This window comes from Pseudopodoces humilis, chromosome 7, assembly GCF_049639895.1.
Source record: "Pseudopodoces humilis isolate 2021_Gansu_Grassland_sample_001 chromosome 7, ASM4963989v1, whole genome shotgun sequence".
Classification (NCBI taxonomy): domain Eukaryota; kingdom Metazoa; phylum Chordata; class Aves; order Passeriformes; family Paridae; genus Pseudopodoces; species Pseudopodoces humilis.
In genome coordinates, this window is record NC_142206.1 from 37,787,075 (window position 1) to 37,805,913 (window position 18,839).

Here is an 18,839-nt window from a genome sequence, read left to right on the forward strand (position 1 = left end):
AGGCTAGCAGTGGGAAACCAAAGTTTGTGTATTATTTTATAATCCACACTGACATTTAGAAACTTCTAAAAATAATCAGCAGCACCTTCAAGTTTATTTTCCAATCATTAGTTTTCTAAGTATGAAGCAAAGCTGGTAACAGAAACATTAACCTACAATGAGTTATTAAAAAGACAATCACAGAATCTTAGGAATATCAAAATTACTTTCAGTACCTCCAATTAGCACATCTTTTCTCTAAGCTTTACAATGTAACAAAAATAAAATTCTATGAAATCATTAAATTAGGTCACCTGTTTGAACTTCCTGTGAAAACTTTAATTTTTAATGTTATATTTATTTTTCAGAGGTTACTAGTAGAATGCATAGGTAAGTAATGCAAGGAAGAGTAAGATGTATAGGGATTGTTTTAACCAGATGGGAGGTGAGGCAGAGAAATGTCCAAAATACGGTCAAGCAATGGATATGAATTTAGTAAAACTAGAACATTTTTTAACTGAACAGTAATTTTTATTTAAAAACTTCAGAATGAGACCTTTCATTCTTTTTTAATGCATGTTTTTATGTATGTTCCCCACAGCCATAGAGAAGCCTTATGTTAGGTAAACAGTAAAGGGTTTTTTAATGTACACTGTAAAAGCCTGCCTTCTTCTGAGAATCCAGTGAAGCTGTTTGACAGCTGTTTACAAAATTAACTTTTCCAGATAACATATTCCTAGATCCAAGAAATCTTATATTAACAAGAGAGATGCCATTGATACCAAAATGGTAATATTTTGGTCTTTCTTCAGGGAGTCAATTTTTTCACACCACATAAGTTCCCTTTCTTCCCTGTATTAGAAATAAAGTCACCAGTGTAAACGTAAGTTTTTCACATTTGCTATATAAAAGCCATCTAATTTTCTAGACACGAGCTGGAATCCAACAAAAGAAAAAGGTTATCTAGAACTAACCCACTAAAAATTTCTTTATATCCATCTCCAGAGCCACTGCTGCTGGCTTTTGCTGCAGTTGGATATTGAACTGAATGGGCAGCAGATGAAACCTGTTACAAAAATCCAGGTATTCCACAACTTCTCCTTTCACAGTATCCGGGCTGCTCCCAGACCAAAGACAAGAAGAAAATGATTAGTGTAGGTGCTGTCTACCACACAAACAAACTCAACAACTGAAGACATTTAAATTAATTTTATTTATACCAGGTTTTCAAAATCAGAAATATTTCAAAGAAATTCAATACTCAGACAGGTGCTACATGGATGATCTTTGATCCACCATTAGTGCCGTGTTTTCACTCTACAATCATTAACTTGCCACCACAAACTAAAGGGAACTTACAGAAGTTTATAAAAAATAGGCAGACATGAAAATTTGGTTTATACTGGAATTGGCATAAGAGAGTAAAGCTTATTATCAAATTGTGGCAATTGCTGTATTCCATCACTTGTTCTGAGGGAATGGTAGAGCAGGAAAACTCTTCCACTTAGCAAAACGCTTTGGGTTTTAACTGAGCATACTCAAATTACACTTCATGATCTGACTAGAAGTGATTTTTACACTCAAGTCCATATAAATTTAAGCTTTGCACTTCTAAAATCGCCACAAGGGTAAACCTCACACACTCTAGTCTTGGATTGATTTCCCTTTTCAGAGAAATCAAACCCATCTATCTATACCTCTTCCAGGATTTACCAAATCAAATGAAACTGCTGGCTTTGAAATATTTTTTTGGAAGAAAAATGCCATTTCTGCACAAGCTACTCTCATGAAAAATTTATTTAGCATTTCTTTATCAATAAAATAACTGAAGCCAAGATATCCAAAAGTCACATCTACACAGAGATACACAGAAGATATTCAACTTGAGAGGATTTTCCTCCACTTCTCGATCACAATGAGGCCCTCACCATTTTGCATAATGACAGAAAACAACAGCTGACAAACCATTTTGGAACAGATGCCAGCTGTCTCTCATTTGTTTCATAATTCAAACAGTAACAGTTCTGTAGCACTTTATTTTTTTTTTTTTTGTCTGTTTTTTTTAAAAGCAAGCCATCTGAATTGGACCTCATGTCAGTCAGTCAGTCATTCATTTACAGAACAAACTGAAGGCAGGCTGATCCTTTTGGATCCAAAACTTTAATTTGGTAGAAATCTTACATAAAGACAGTTTGTGCTTCAATTTCATAGCTAGCTGGACTGAGTGAATATACACCTAAGCTAGTTTAAAAAAAAAAAAGGAACCTATAATATTCAACTAAGAAGCCACAGACATTTTGTCAGACTGCAGCAGAGAGAAACAATAAATTGAAACACGATACTCCTTAAAAAAAGTTAACTGTCTAGAATGAAAATTCAACTGGTTTATTAAAATTTTACATTTTCCATTTTGGCTTTTTCTAAAGAAACAATTTATTCCTTGTGAAAAATCAGTTAAAAGATAATTTCATTGTACTGTACTGAACTCAAGTTAAACATAAAGCACAAAGATCTTTACATTAAAGTGGGCTTTGCATACAACATGAATGACCAGAAATAGACTATTTTGAGGAATAAAAAGTTGTGGGTTTTTTTTTTTTTATCTAGACAACATGCATACCATCAGTTACTTCGCAATCTTAAAAGGTACCTGAAAGGAGAGTTTTGTAGAACAAAACCAAGACTCATTAATACACTTAGTAAGTCAGTGGTCATGCCTTTTTACTTAAATTCTATTAAAGTTTAGTCTACATAGAACAGCTAACACAATGAGGTGTGCAAGTCATAGGGATAGCCAGAAGCCTGAAATAAAGTCTTAAAGTTCTACAGGACAAGAGAGCCTAAACACAGTACCACTAGGTTACTTACTATTGGGGGCGGGGGGGAAGGAAAATATTTGGATTATTATCTGCTTCCTTGTTGAAAAAAGGCTATGGACTGAACATAAAGAGCCCACATTTAAAAGCTCCACAGTTCTACTCTACCAACTTTTTAAAATAAGGTAATGATAAAGGAGCATTCCTCCTAGCAGCATGTACAGTTCAGCTGCCAGTGGCTGCCTAACAGCACTCCTTTATGCATACCAGGAGAATCATGTCCAGTTTTGCCATTTGTGGATAACGATGACAAGATACAAAAGCATGTGTTTGCCATAAATAGCTCTGGCTAACGGAGGATTGCTCACACAGAGCAGATCAAATTCTCTATAAGGAGAGCATTATTTGGCTCCCAGCCAAAACACGTCCCCTATGCAAGCCTCAGTAGTGGCAAACACTTTCCAGTTCTATTTACATAGAAGCTAACAAGCAGAACACTTCATTTAGGCCAATTCTTGTACTGAGTCGGTCTAACTGCAACACTCAAGAAACAAAACTTATTTCCCCACTTCATATTCTGCATGTAACTGTCATTACACATCATCTTACCGAGAAAGACGGCGAGCTGTAAGAACTCGTGCAAGGTTTTACTCTGGCATGTAGAACTTTAAGAACATTCAGGTACAAAACACACTGCATGGTTAATTACTTGGTATTTTTAAGTTTCTGACACAAGTGTTTCATGGAACTAATGGTCTCCAGTAGTGGTAGCTTCTTTACTTTACGGTAAACTAGGAGCAGGTCCTTTACTGAACGGCCAGAACAGAGCCACAAAGTATTGTAAAGCAGTGCCTAAATCAGTATTAAAAACTTGCATTATTCAAGATGAGATTAATGATTGTTTACCTTTACAATACTTTCCACGGAAGTTATTCGAAATATGCTTAAACACTTAAAAACTGTATTTTCCAATGAAAACAAGGCAACGTTCTGTAATAAGCCACAAGTTTTATTGCAACGTGGCCAGTTTTTGATCTCAAAAAACAATGTTCCATTTAAGGCTCTTATTAATACAGAAATTGCCACCATGACTGATGTTTTACAAAACTTTAGTGTTTCAAGACTCATATGGTAAACAGATAACTTCTACTCCTGTTCAGTAGTGTACATTCAATGGAAAACGAAAGGCATCGTAACAGCTACTTCATTTATAAAGATATGCATGTAACAGGAATGAAACTGAGGTACTACAATAATTTGATGACACAGTTACAGCAACTTAATTGGCATTCCTTGGGGGGGGCGGGTCAAACATATTACAAAAAAGTGCTTTAAATGCATAGTGTTGTGTGCTGCCATGTCACAAAAATAGGCTTGTCAAGGCAGGTGAGGTGTATGAATGCACAAGAGCCTCATGGAACTGCAATCAAGTGCAACTGTAAGTAATACTGTAGAGAGTCTACCATCCGACCAGTGGACAATACTTTCAAGGCATTCAATTAGCTTACCCTTTGCTGTCTGCTAGACTATTTACATTAACTATCACATTCATTGAACATGTTGCAAGGAATGCCTGCAACGCCAGTTTTGGCCAAGAGTATGACGTGAAAGCATTCCTTGAATCCTACATAAAACTACCAGGATTAAACAGTCTAATGGCAATCACTGGTAGACTGCTTAACAATGACATCTCCTTCAGGGCGGTGGGGAAGGGACTTATTTTTGAGGAGGGGAGGGGATGGGGAGACTAATACTATTCCAATTGAACGAGCTGCAGAAATGGAAGCTCCTTAGATCCAGATGGCACTTGTCTGTCTTTTTATAAGGGTTTTCCTTCAAGTGAAACTACCACGTTGCCTCCCAATTTCTCTCCAAGTGTTGAACGGTCCTTAATATCATCCAAACCATTTACTTGCCACTCATGTTTAATACCTGAAAGACAGATGGACAACAATGTACTTGTGAGAACCTCAACATCTAAATGGCATTGCAGTTAACGAGAAGAACAATTTTCAGGTCCATACCTGTAAATTTCTTTTTAATGGCATCTTTAGAGCTTGCGTAGATCATCTTGCTTTTTAAAGGTGCGCTTTCAGGAGCCCTTTAAAGAAAAAAGCCAACAACAAAACAGTAATTAAGGCATCCAGTGGTAGCTCCAGAATATTCAATTTTAACAGCAAGCTTTCCTTTCACACACCAGAATATAAATACCAGGTCTTCTTTCTTAGATTCCTTTGTCTCATATGTGGCATCATACAAAGCGTATCGGCAATCATTCAAAGGTAGCAACTTCACAAAGGCTGTATAGGGGTCCTCCACAGTATCACCAATGTCACCAACCAATATCTGCTTTGACTCCTCTACAATTATTTGTTTTTTGTCATCACTTAAGCAGAAGAGAACAGCTTTCTTTCTTTTTTTAATCTCCTCTGGGGTTGAAGATTTCCTTACTTTCATGTCATTAAAAACCTTTATGACTTCATCATTCACTGTTACTCCAGAAGCCTGTAAAATGAGATCAAAGGAATAATTTGAACAGCAAAAATTAACACTCACTAGAAAAATATGATAGCCCACAGTGCTAGATAAAGAAGTCTGCCTGCCCCCGTAAGAATAAAAATACTATACTCAACCTGAACACACTATCAATTTAGTAATATTTGTAGGACTGGAGCAGAGGATATACAGGAGGCGTGAACTCAGTAGTTTCTTATTGTAGATCTCAGCATTTTCAGCTGCAATTCCGGACAGCAGTTTCATACAACTAGTCACACAACTGTACTACTCAGTTTTCCTTTACCTTATCATGCATTTGGTTTATTTGGGGGGAGGGGAAGAGGGAGTGATGAGAGGATAGGAACTGAACATAGGAGAGGAGTTTGTAATTTTCGGTTGGGATAGGAGGGGGTGGGGGGTGGGGTTTTGATGGGTTGATTTTTGTTGCCTTTTTTTTTTTTTTTTTTTTTTTTTCTGAGCAAACACTACAGCAGCAGCTCACATCCAGCACTGTCATGACTCTCATTTTGTTGGGTGAGGTAAGGCTCTACAAGCAGCAGAAATGTTTTCTGCATTGTGTCAGCTTCAACACCGCGCCTTAAGAACTCCCGAATTCTACTTCATACTGCTGCGGGAGTATTGTTTGATCGCTCTTCGTTCATATAAAAATACCAACTACAACTGTACAGCTCCCATAAAGCTCGGAAGCCGTTCAAAACAATAACCTAAACCAGCAAAGAAACAAAACACCGACAGGGCAAACGGGGAGCTCAAGTCAAAATGAAAATAATTTAGCAAACCCCGCTGCGAGTGAGCAAGCGAGCTCAGCCCATCTGCAGCGCCCTTGCTCTCGGTCCAGCAATTACATCTGCCGAGGCAGGCGCTGCCAGCGCAGGCTGCCCGGGGAGGGAAGGCAGGTGCGCGGCTCGCAGGGAGCCGCCGGCTTTGTCCCCGGGGGCTCCGCCGGCCCCTCTCCCGGCTTTGTTCGCGGCCATGGAGGGAATCCCGCCGCCTCGCGCCCTCCGGCCCTGCGCTCCCACACCCCGCCCCAGCCGCAGCGCTCCCTCACGGCCGCTCCCGGCCGCCCCTCGGGCCTGGGCACCAGGCGGCGGCGGCTCCTCGGGAGGAGTGCGGGACCCCTCTCCCCACGCCCATCGCCCCTCACGGCACCGTCGGGTACTCGCACGCCCGGGCGGTGCCGCAGGGAGCGCTGCGCCGCCCGCCGGGCCCCAGCCCCAGCCCAGGCCCCGGCCCCGCCGCCCGCAGCTGCCCCGCGGGCGCTCCCGCGGCCCCTTCCCCCCGCACCCGGCTAAATTTAGACTAAAATGGCCGCCAGAGGCCGCGGGGCCGCGGCGGGCCGGGCCGGGCTGCTCAGCTCAGCCTCGCTCGGCTCCGCCGGGCCGCGCCAGCCGCCCGCACCGCCCTCCCCCCCCGGCCCCCCCGCGCCGCCCCTACCATGGCGCCCGGTCCCAGGGCGGCGGCGGCTGCCTGGGGTGCGGGACTGCTGCACGCAGAGAGCGCTGCGCTGCGCTGGGGGCGAGGCGGGCGGGGACTCGGCCAGGCGGGGGATGAGCCGCAGCGGCCGGGGGGGGCCGGTCACATGGGCCGCGCCGCCACCACGTGCCGCCGCCGGGCCGCGCTGGGCCGGCCTCCGCGGGGTAGGGCCCGCAGGCGGCGGGGCCGGGTGGCCCGCCCGGCGGAGGCAGGGTTAGAGCCGGAGCGCGGGCGTGTGGCGTGGGCCCCGCAGCCCTGGGGGGCTCCCTCAGCCGGCCCTGGCGGTGGCTGGCTGCTGCGGAGGGGGCGATGGCGGGGCGGCTGCTCTGAGCCAGCAGCGCTGCCCGCCCGGCGCTGCTCCCCTGGCCGAGGCGCCTTCTGCTGCTCTGAAGGGTTTGTCCCATGTTCACGATGGCCGGGCGCTGTCAGGCTGTCCGCTCACGCCCCACGAGGCAGCACAGGCGGCATTGTGTCGCTCTCGTGTGCCACGCAGCATTGTCCCCGCTCGCAGAGGATCTGTGCTGCTGCCGCGGCTGCCCCGGGCTGTGCAGGGAAAGGCCCTGGGCACAAAGGGGCACGGCACAAAGACTGCTCGTTCTGCGGTCTTGGCAGAGCTGCTCAGACAGTGGGGCGGGACACAGCACGTAGGGCGGAAGGTGCATTAAAAGATGGGAAAATGACATACAGGAAAACGAGGAAGGACGACTCTCCCAACCGTGTTCTGCTGTTCCATTGTGAGCTGGACAGGGCTTCAGGCACAGGACAACAAACAGAGTATTTTATCTTTAGCCCATCCAAGTGGACAAGAGGATTCTCACTCATGCGTGACTCTGCACCCTGAACTGGTGTGTCTGAAAACCAAGAAATCCTAAGAACTGAGGACCTCAAGGAGCTGTACCTGTGAGTCTCCAGGCTGTGTTGTAACCAAGCAGCTCTCTCTCCCCAAAACACTTGAATTTCTACCAGTGTGGTGGTGGAAGTTGGCAAGCCAATGTTTGTCAGAATGCGTGTATGTGTATTAGAGTCCTCTATCTATGTTAGATACATATATATACGTATATTCATACTACATTGTGTGAGGGATGGGCTGACATTTCTCCCCCTGTTCTCCATTACTATACATTACCGTGTTGATCAGCTGAGACACTATGTTTCCAATACCCTTTTTGACTTACATCCTGCCCTCTGGATGCAGAATTCAAGACTGATTTGCATCATCAATATTCAAAATTTGATCCATCAGCCTTGAATCACTGATCCAGAGCTATAATTACCCCTCAGCTCCTTACAGCCACATATTCAGGACTTCGTGCTGCCGCTGAGCTCTGTTCGACTGAAGTATTTTTTTTCCCAGATGATGGCCACTTGGTTACTTTCACTGCCTGTTCAAGTGCCAGCAATGTGGGACTCAGGAAGGAGTACCTTTATTGTATATCTGGCAAGCAGGTGTAGCTGTGCCCATGTGCAGTACATCCTCTGGTGCCACTGACCACAATCAATGCCATGGACTCAGCAAACCTTCTAACATGTGCACCATGAATCTGCTGTGTGTGAGTGCCCTAATCGCATGCCCTTGCAGAGCACCCTCAGCCACCCACATGGGGCCTCTGCACTGCATATCCCAAGTTCCAAAAATGAAAGGTGGAGAGTTATCAGCTCCAGAGTTGCGTCGCTGGATAGGTGCTCCAGGGATGACAACTGCAAAACTGTGCATGACTCACCCTCTGTTTTTAACACCATGGAAACTGAATAATGAACCAGAGGTGCTTGCTGCTCTCTTCATCTCACAAGGTGCATACTTGAGGTATCCAGGCACTTAAGGGCTGCTGCTGCTGCACATCACTGACTGGTACTTGGCAGCCGTCAGAGTAGAGAAGCAGCACAGGCTGAAGGAGAAGTATTTTCTGACTTTACAGAAATCTCTGAGACAAAAATGAGTTTATCAGAATTTGAGATTATTTCTTAGAGGTGAAAAACAGGTCACAGATAAACAGAAAGGGGCTTCTCATTTTCAAGGAAATGAATTTTGAACTCCTGGTGACTGCAGTGATCAGAGAAGGAACTTGTGATAGAGCGCAGTGGTGAACTTTGGACACCACAGAAATGACCAGTATCCAGCCAAAAGCAGTAATGACCAAGCAAAAGACAAAGCTGGTTCCTCACTTTGGCATCTCACAACACGCAGGAAGCATCGAGTTTCACTACCCCTATGCCACAAGACCTGCATCCCACCAGGCACCACCGAAATAGCCCAATGATTCAGAGAGCCCAGCAGCAGCAGCACGAAAAGCTTTGTGAATGATACCCTCTGTGGAGCACATGCCCCTGAGGAAGCCCTCCAAGCTTCCCTTCACCCTCTGTGGATGGAAGCAATGACTCACACTGAAGCAGGAGGCATTCTGTGTTTGGATTCAACTCCTGGATGCTCATTAGTGAGAAATTATTATAATGGACTAAGCTGCCTTATGCTTTGAAGCTCTTTGGTATCACGGTCCTTTCCTTTAGTGCATCCTATTTGCTTCTCTGCCATTTTCGCTGAACTCAGTGTTACCACTTCGGCCTCATTTCCAATGGAAACAAGACCTCTGCTTGGCCTCCTCAGGCATCCCCTCTCTCACTTGGGCTAGTCCTTGTCTCAGTGACTTTTAACTTGTTAGCTTGAGTTAAATCTGACAGAAGAATAGAGGTCCCAAAAGTAATTAAGATCCTCATTTAAGTGATTAAATTTTATAAAATAATTATTTTGTGATAGAATAAAGTGGGGCTACATGTCTACATGGCTACATGTCTGTCCAATTCAGGAACTTGTTGGTTTCTGCTAGGAGAGCTTTTATAATGTAGCCAGATTACCTTCAAGAGGACTAAGCAGAGAGAAAGGAAAAGCAGAGAAACTTACATAGATGCACACTGAAATAACAGAGAATCTTAATACCATTCCATTCAAAAAATCAACCTGTCAAGGGAGAGAAATTCATAGAAACCTGCATTTGATGAGATCTGTTGCTCAGGGCACTTCTTTTTCCACTTTGCTTGACCTTTTGCAGGGTCCTACATACCCCTGCAAAATACCAAGTTTCCCTCTAACAATTCTGTATTTTCAGTGGGAGTGCAAAGAATGTCAGACAAAGTCTAACTTCTGGTAATGTAAGAGATTATTAGAGAAAACCTGTGAAAATGCTAACACTGAGTTTTTCTCTCTCCTTACGCTGCAGATACATTCCTCAAAAAAACCCCAAAACAAACAAAAAACACCCACAAAACAAAACCCAGTAAATATATTTGACTCTTAAACTGTGGATCCTGGCACGATTTTGCTGCAAGTTAGGAAGGTTTGCAGCGCCTCTCTGTGAGTTAATTCCAGGAGCCTGAAGCGAGGGGCAGTGTGCTAGTGTGAAGCACGGATCCCCAGCAAGCCTCATAAGGGAAGCTCCAGCCCCCACCGTCCCTTTTCCAGGGGTCACTTCAGCCTCGTCCAGCCGGCTGTCCCCAGCTCGCTGCGGGGCTCGGAGCTGGCCTGCCGGCGGCAGAGGCTCGGGCGGGGTTGCGGGCGCGGCGCTGGCTGCCGAGCAGGCGCTCACGCCTGGTGGGCTCTGCCCGCGGCGGGGACGGGCGAGCCGGGCCCATTGCACCCCCTCCACCGGGACCCGCCCGTGCCAGGACATTCCTCGGGTGAGTCACGGCCCGGCTGCTGCCGCCGCCTCCAGCCCCGGGCTGGCAGCTGCTGCCCCGGGGCTGGGAGCGCTGCCTGCCTTGCCCTCCGCCCCGCCGCCTGCACGCACCGGGGATGCGCTGCGAGAGGCGGCGTGCGCGGAGCCCGGGCGGCGACGCGGCCTGAGCGCTGTGATGCTTCACTTGGGTTGAGCAGCCTCTTCTCTGCCAAGTGGGGAAGGCCCTTTTCAGTCCGTGCAGGGATGCCCGAGGAGCAGCAGCCACATGTTTTTCGGGACAGGGTGGAATTCCCCCTCTACCGCCGTGCTGGTAATTCACACGTGTCACTGAATCACAGCGCCGGGCAGCCACGGGGCTGTCAATGGACAGCGAAAGAGAGATTTAATTAAAATGTTATGTCTTGCAAAAGTCATGTTAGGGATGGTATTTAAACCATTTCCTTAAAAAAAGGAAATAAAAATTCTTCCTGTGAGAGAAACATGAAAAATAATTGCGGAACAGAACGAAAAATTCCCCTAAAGTCTAAAACACAGGGAAATTTTGCTCAGCCTAATTAATAAAAACAGAAGATAAAAACTGCCTTTACATAATTAGCACAAATTTGACTTTTACAAAGGTTTACACATTTGAAGCACTAGAAGAAATAACTGTTTATCCTGCTAGCCTTTGTAATTCCTGTATGTCCTACAAAATCTGTCTCTAATTGCTTCAGTGTCCTTCTCTGATGTACATGCATCGACAGCACTCAGCAATTTTTACACTTTCCCCATGTCTTACAAAATAAGTGATATTCCATATGCTGGAAGTCTCCAAGTTTTTCTCCTCAAGCTTAGAAAGTCAAATTCTGCTGCCTCTTATGCTAGGATTTTAGTAGACTTACTAAAGCACAGAAGCACAAGTTTTTGTTTCTTTTTAAAATCAGAGCGGAGATAAAAGAGATACTCTGTGTTGTGGCTCAACAGTTGGTTCTTTGCTCACAATATTATATTAATTGTATTACATTACATATTATATTTAGTATCTAAATTTAATAGATCTTACACAAAGAAGGATTAAAGACAACAGTAGTGTTACTGAAGTGCACATCCAGTTCTCTTAGCAGTGAGTTCATCTTGTTTGTTTCTGAAAACTTGTTGAGCCACAGAGCAGCGACTCCTCTGAGCAGATGAGCATGACAGCTGGAAAGGATAATTTCTTGAACAGCCTCAGAGCCTGGTTTGCAGGACAACTGCCAAAAGTTAGGATACAGCCAGCCATCTCAGCAGATGGCACAGTTTAAACTGGTGCACCTTCAGAAAAGGTGGCGATGGTTTCCAAAAGCTCTTTTCCTTTAGGATAGGTGCGTGCAGACCTTTGAGTTGCTGGGGCTGGCTGACACATAATGTGTATAATGACTCAATTTTGTTATGCTCTTTTTTACAGAAAAGCCCCCCTGAGACAGCCAGGGTTCCTGGCAGAACAAGGAATCCTTATTTTTATGTGCCTGGACAAGTGCAAAGCAGCACTATACACAGATTGTAGAGATTTCAGCATTAATCCCCAGTCTTCCAGGTTTGGCCTAATTCTGCTACTAACCTTCATTGCACTGTGCTTCGTTTCCTGCTGGGGTTATGTCATCACACTGGAATAAGGTCCTTGAAAAATGGACTGTTTCTAATCATGATCAGCACTTCATGACATTGTAGGTCTGATTTAAGGAGACATCTTTTAAATACAAAAAAGAATCACTAGGATCAAATACTCTTCCAGGAGACAAAGGAAGCCATGACAAAAGTGTCAAAATGGCAGAGGTTAATTCATATGACCTGTTTAGGTTGAAAGTTGTAAAGGTCAGACAAAAAGGAGGACAGACACTTGATTCTGGAGTTCTAATACTCTTAAAATTGTTCCAGACAGATCTGACTCAGTTTGCAGCATTGCATCTGAATGAAAGGAAATTCAGTTTGATGAGGGTTGAACCCAAGGGTTGGTTCTAAGAAACCTCTAAAAAGCAAAAACTATGGAAACAAAAGATGCACTGTCTAAATCTATTCAAGCATTTCAAAGCCCCCTCACAAGATAAGGTGCTTAAAAAGTTGATAGTGCCTTTTAAAACCACTAAGCTTTTCTTTTTCAGACAGCTATCCAAAAATAAAACATTAGCTAAGCCTAACATGCTAAATACATGAGTTGAGATCACTTTCTGGTGGTTGAGGATGGGCTTTAGGATGACTGAGGCCCAGGAATATTTATAACCATTGCTGGATCGTGAGGCCTGTTGGTCAGTGCAGAAGTGTCCTCTGGTGACAGCAGTGCTCACAAGCTGTGCCAGGACTGCAGAGCCCAGCATGTGACTGATGGTGGGATCTGTACAGGAATGCTCACAAAAAGCAGCTATGAAGCCTCATGCTGCCCAGAGTCAAATGCAGAACTGCCATTCAAACCCCAAACATTTTAGCAACCTGGCTCCCGTTTCTGCCATTTTGAACACAGAATTCACAGCAACTGAGCCACAGCATTGCCTTTCTCTTCAAAGTCCTTTCCTCTCCAAGCTAATTTCATCTGTAGGGTGCTGGAAGGAGAAAAATTGGAAAGCACATAGATTATAATACACATTCTTATAGGAATGTTAACCTAGGAACTAGCAATATAAATCCTAAATAAATTGTAAGATGACACTAGCAAACTGATAAAACTAAAGTTGGGCTGTATGTTATCCTAGCAAAGCAAGGTAATCCTTGTAGAGGATTCCTTCTAACCTTGTTACAGGGAAATTATGGAACAAGCATGCCATTTTCAGTCCCTCCGCATGGCATGGCTAAACCAGGCAGCACAAGCACCAGAATAACTCTAGACCATGTTGCTGTGACACAATGCTGGTGCAGCAGCTCTGTTAGTCAAATTAAGACCCTTCTTTCGTGGTTCTTTGAAATCAATCTGAGAAGACAGAAGCGAAAGCTGATCTTACATGGCCATCGGCCAGCGTTTTGGAGAGTATGCTGTCATGTAACATCCTTGTAGGAAACTTGGCCCAATCAAACATTTCTCTCATCAAAAGCAAGTGACCTGAACAGCTGGATAAACGTTGTGAGCAAGCAGGGAGGCACAGGAGGAATGCTGGAGCTTGCTGCCTTCTCCCCCCTCTGGCAAAGGCTGTGGAACGTAGGTGTGGGCTGAGCAGCTCCAGGCTGGCTGGCTGCTGCTTACCAAGAACTGTTTGCAGGCCAGTGGCCGATACAGCCCTGTCTTTGGAGACCCAGGAAACAATTTTTTTCCTTCTTTCATGTCTAAAAAAATATATTTAAAATTAATTTTGGCAATTTTTCAGGGAAGAAGCCCTACAAACACAGGAAACAGATACATTACAGTAAAGAAACAAACCTAACATTTATCTCAGTGCACTTTTTGGAAAACACATGCAGTCTGTGGCTTTCAGCCCCAAGAACATTTCAGGTGTAGCTTGTATTGATAGGTATCTTAATGTACTCCAAAATGCCTTCCATTACCGGAAGGGAGCCTACAAGAAAACTGGAGAGGGCCTTTTTGCAAGGGCATGCAGTGACAGGACAAGGGAGAATGCTTACCCATTGCCAGAGAACAGGTTTAGATTACATAAGAGGAAGAAATTCTGCACTGTGAGGTTGGTGAAACACTGGAACAGGTTGTCCAGAAAAGTTGTGGCAGTGTTACCCTGGCAGTGCTCAAGGCCAGGTTGGATGGCTTTCTGAGCATCCTGGTCTAGTGGAAGGTGTCCCTGCCTATGGCAGCCAGGTTGGAACAAGATGACTTTTTGAGGTCCCTTTTAACCCAAGCCATTCTTTAAGTTCTAAGAGTCATGAATGATGACCATTGTTCTAATAGTCAGTGACTTAGAGCAGTAAAAAATCCCAAACTTTGCCCAGGTATGTACACATACAGCCACAAATACACTAACATATTTTAGGGATGGTGCTACATCAGCATCCCTATTGGGAAACAAAGTAATCTGTTTATTTACCTAATTCTCCTGATTTTCAGCACAAGTTATTTTACCTTTTGCATCAGTCTTAATCCAGACATCATCTTCAAACCTGAGTGCCCTGAAAGCTTTCTTATTGGTGGTAATGGGAGATTCTCTGAGGGGTTTTTACACAGGCCTGATACTGGACTTATACACAATCTATCACTTTGAAGGCAAGGTTTTAATAGCACTGTCTAAGAAAGCACCAAATTAAGGGAAGTGGGTAGCTGATGAAGGACAGGAAGAATACATAATACTTGGTAGCAGGCTGAGGAATCACAGAATATCCTCTTGAAGCAAGCTAGGTAAAGCACCAGAAGCACCTTTGCAGACCTAGACTGTGTCACTGTTGTGAAGATCAAGGCAGTTTAGCAGTGCAAGGGAAAGATCTCTTGGAGTTACAGCCAAATGCTGTACAAAACACTTCCTGCAGTCATCTGGACACTCACTGGCACTTTCTTTAGAGTGAAAAGGCTTTTGCAGGGTAGAAATAATCCTTGCTAGCCTCAAGAAGCACTATCTGGAATTGCTGTGATAAGTTACAACAGTGATCACCAAAAGATAATGTGACCAGTGTTAGATATTTATTGAATACAAACAGATAAAACTTGGAAGGGACAAGATTGCTGCAGGGTAAGGATTAATTCAGTGGTTCCATCAATGATTCATAAACCACAAGTGTAATCTCCTAAATCCTAAAGTACTAGATTACCAGTGCTTTAGAAGCATGGTGTTGGGTAGGACTCCAGTGTGGTCTGCTGTCCCTAGAGACCTGCTCCCTGCACATGTCCATGGAAGGCTCTTCACTTCTGGACTGTGACAGATGCAGGGATGGCTGGCTGTGGGGCAGCTGGTGACTGCCGTGAGTGGAGTGGGGCTGTTCAGGGTCTGCCTCCCTATAACTATATTATACATTCAGGCTATTTTTCAGCTGCTACATACTGTTTCTAATGCCCATATTCACTAAGATTATGCTAAGATCATCTTTCTTTATTGTTAATACTAACATTTAACTGCTCTCTCATAAGTGCTTGAAATCTCACCCCTCCACAAGAGCCATCCAGCAGTGGGTGCTGGGGTACCGGCCCCAGCTCAAACCCCTCACAAAGAAGACTGCTAGCTCACGTCTGTCATGTGGACTGCCAGACCGAAGCAACACAAGCTTTCCAGCATTGTTACAGACTTCCAGAAATCAGACTTCCAGCAGGAGAATGTGACACTGGATATGCCAGTTCAGGTGATCATCTGTCTCCTAATACAGGTGAAGGGACTTGATACAGCAAGTCCTAGCTACACTGGTGTTGACACCTAAACGTGAACAGCTAGTATCAGCTAGACTGCAACCACCACAGGAGGACACAGCCAGCATTTGAAGTGGCCTTCTCCTTGTGACCTCATCTTCCTTGGGCAGGAAGGGCTACTACTAGCACCAGCAGTCATTGCAGGGATTGGTTTTCTTTATCTTTGGTAGTCTGTGGTGGCCAGGAGGCGAGCAAGTTGTCTTTGAGGAAATGCTGGTGTTTCCTGGACAAGAGAATCCTCTTGGCTGGGAGCCCAAAGGGACTGGTCCCATGGTTATTAAAAACTTATGTACAAAAAAAATCAGAAAAAATTGCCTGGGGTAGTTACTCAGCTCTGACATGAATGAAAGAGGCAGAATTTGCACAGCAGTAAAACCAGCTGGTATTGCAGTATCTGGATACATGCCAGGGCTAAGATCTATGTGAGCTACCAAGAAGGGCAAGACTTTCACTGTTGCATTTTGTTAAAATGCTTAGAGGACAGATGCTATACTTGAAGCTCAAGGAAGCCTACTACCTGTTTTCTGTAAGAGTCTGGTACAGCCTCATTAGTTTGAATCCAAGAGAAAGCTGTTCACCCTATCCATTTTGACACCTTTGTGACAAACTTTTGGTTGGAGCCCCTGACAGATACTGTACAGACCTTACCCTGATGGTAACATCAGGTGGGATGACTAATCATGGTAACACACATATATGTTAGGGAGGAAAGATGGATGAAGAGCATCAATATTTCAGCCCCTAAGACAAGGAGGGAGATAGAAGTTAACTACCCTTTCTCCAAAGGCCATAAAAAAGATATCCTGACATAGCTGAGAAAAAACATCACAGAAGTTTGAAAAAGCGTTGAAGAAAGTACCAGATCAGACAGTCTGCTCTGAGGAACTTGGTTCATGCCCCGTGAGCACCACTAAAGCCAAGGACAGTCAGATCTGAACTGCACATATGGCAGACAGGACTATTTTAAGCACAGCTGTTCAAAGCAGAATACTACTTCCTGTATTTCACCTTCAGTGTATGTAAGTGAGGCCTCAGGCTTGCAGACTTAAAGGGAAATTTGTAACTTCAATCAGTACAAGCATATAAACATCACTGTCATAAGCAGAGATTTGGGTTGGATTGCTCCCACTTGCTCTATCCAAACCGAGTTGCTGAGGGGATGCAACTGAAGGCAGTAACTTTGGAAAAAGTGACAGGAATGAACAGCTGGGAGTAGGTTTGGGACAAAAGTATTTAAATTGCATCTGCCACAGATAGACTTATTCAGCTCACTGTGCCCCTCCTCAAAATGTGTTCACTTTCCAGTCAATGAGGGTTATTCATGTGAACAAGAATGAACACAACTGTTTGTGCAAACTGCTAGTCAGGACTTTCACAGCCTCTCAGGACTGGACAGATGCAGGGGTATCAAGTACAACTTACATTCTGCAACCAAGTCTTATGCTGCTCATATTCCTTGCAGAATTTAGCATTCTTTACTCGGAGCATTTCTTTTGTGGGAACAAAAAATGTCTCTTTAATCTGGATAAGAGATGTCAGTTCTGAACAGGAAAGCCTCCACAGAAACTCCAAAGTATTAGCAGACATTTTTGAACAACATCCCTCCCCTTTCTCATTCTAATAATTTTTTAAAATTATTTTAAAAAACCTCCAACCCACAGCTGCAACACTTTGAACTGATCGGTCTTCTATGCACTGCCACCCATTCCCTAAACTCAAGAGAATGCCCTTTCTTGCAACCTCTAAGGCAAGGTAAGCACTACAGCAGCCAAAGAAAGCCCACAACTACATAGCAAGTAATTGTTAGGAGCATATTCAGGTTTTAACCCTTTAACACAAGCTGCATAAATACAGGGGGGAAAGATGCTGCAGCAGCAAGCCTCAGGTTTCAGTTTTTCCTACCGTTCTTGCCTATCCTCCAAACTTCCGCTCCATACTTTTTTCTTGGAGTGTGGCATATCTACAAGAGGGCAGGCAGGACTGATTTAAACATATTAACTCAAACTGAGCTTAATAAATTTAAATTAATAAATATTGAAAGTAAAACTATCAGGCATAGTAAGAATAGTTTAAAGAAGCTACTGGCCAACTGAACAAATCTGTAAGGCTTTACACTGTTAGAGATCCAAATTAAAGATACATACTTGCACTACTTACGTTACTCCATACATACGGATGGACACTTGCATCCCTCAGAGATCAGCTATGACAGTGGCTGCAGCTGCCCAGAGTGCTGGCTGGGGTACTCATACTGGAACCAGATTCTCCTGTGCTGCCTCCAGCAAACTGCCTTCATAAGTTAATGGGAAGGTGGTGTAGCAGTACAACTCAAGAGGAAGCCCAAGCTCAACATACTTTGAAAAAATGTGTCATTTTATTTGTACACTTCCAAAGTTGAATGTAGAAATTTAAAAGTACAGTCCTGCAAATTTACTCATTGCTAGAAGAACTGCCAGGGACACGAGAAAAGTATTTATTGATTGATCATCAAGTCAGAGGGGAATAAACAAACAAACAAACAAAACCCCACCCCCCAAAATTTAAAAAGTTATGGGACTTTTTTTTTGCCCCAAGTACAAATTTTATAAATACAAAACAAATTCACAAATTACTTTGAATGCTAAATAAATATCTACTTAATAAACTCAGACCGAATACCTCCAGCCAGCACTGGTACAGTACTTGAAAAGATATGCAGTTGTACTCATTAGTGTTGAGAAGATATGCTCAAACAAGTTTTAACAACACGCACAGTTCCTTCAACTGTGCTACAGCAGAAGATTTTCTCTGAGTTGATAAAGCCCTCAATACCACAGCTCCTACAAAATCTAGAGGATGAAACAAGGTTATTTTGTGCAGGAAGAAACAAAGTACTTCTGGAAGATATCTGGACACATGAATGTATTAAAAATGTACAAAACCTCTGTAAACCAGTACTGTATCCAGTACATCTATCAAAATTATTAGACACTGAATAAAACTGTAGCAAAGGTAATCTTTCCTACATTCTCCTGAGTGCTTAATATTATATTGAGAATATAGTGCAGGCCACACTTCAAGGTGGTTAAACAATTGTTATTGCTTTAAATAGACATGACGACTGCG

The 18,839-nt window shown here is 43.9% G+C and overlaps 1 protein-coding gene across 1 annotated transcript; it reads right to left on the reverse strand.

Annotated features, from left to right (window-relative positions):
- Positions 1 to 1,173: 1,173 nt before the first annotated feature.
- On the reverse strand, positions 1,174 to 5,320 carry CFL2 (cofilin 2). Its single transcript, XM_005520301.3, has 3 exons — positions 4,993 to 5,320; positions 4,820 to 4,896; positions 1,174 to 4,727 (listed from the first exon to the last, which is right to left on the reverse strand). Exons 1-3 carry the CDS (start codon positions 5,250 to 5,252, stop codon positions 4,615 to 4,617), a joined length of 450 nt encoding a protein of 149 aa, XP_005520358.2. The 5' UTR covers positions 5,253 to 5,320; the 3' UTR covers positions 1,174 to 4,614.
- Between the last annotated feature and the right edge of the window lie 13,519 nt (positions 5,321 to 18,839).

What these genes read in the sequence shown, in the direction of transcription:
- CFL2 (XM_005520301.3), bottom strand. Translation starts at nt 5,252, where the DNA reads ATGAAAGTAAGGAAATCTTCAACCCCAGAGGAGATTAAAAAAAGAAAG. An exon ending in GACCTGGTATTTATATTCTG is followed by an intron (nt 4,897 to 4,992) that starts GTGTGTGAAAGG and finishes TTTTCTTTAAAG; the next exon opens with GGCTCCTGAAAGCGCACCTT. An exon ending in CATTAAAAAGAAATTTACAG is followed by an intron (nt 4,728 to 4,819) that starts GTATGGACCTGA and finishes TCTGTCTTTCAG; the next exon opens with GTATTAAACATGAGTGGCAA.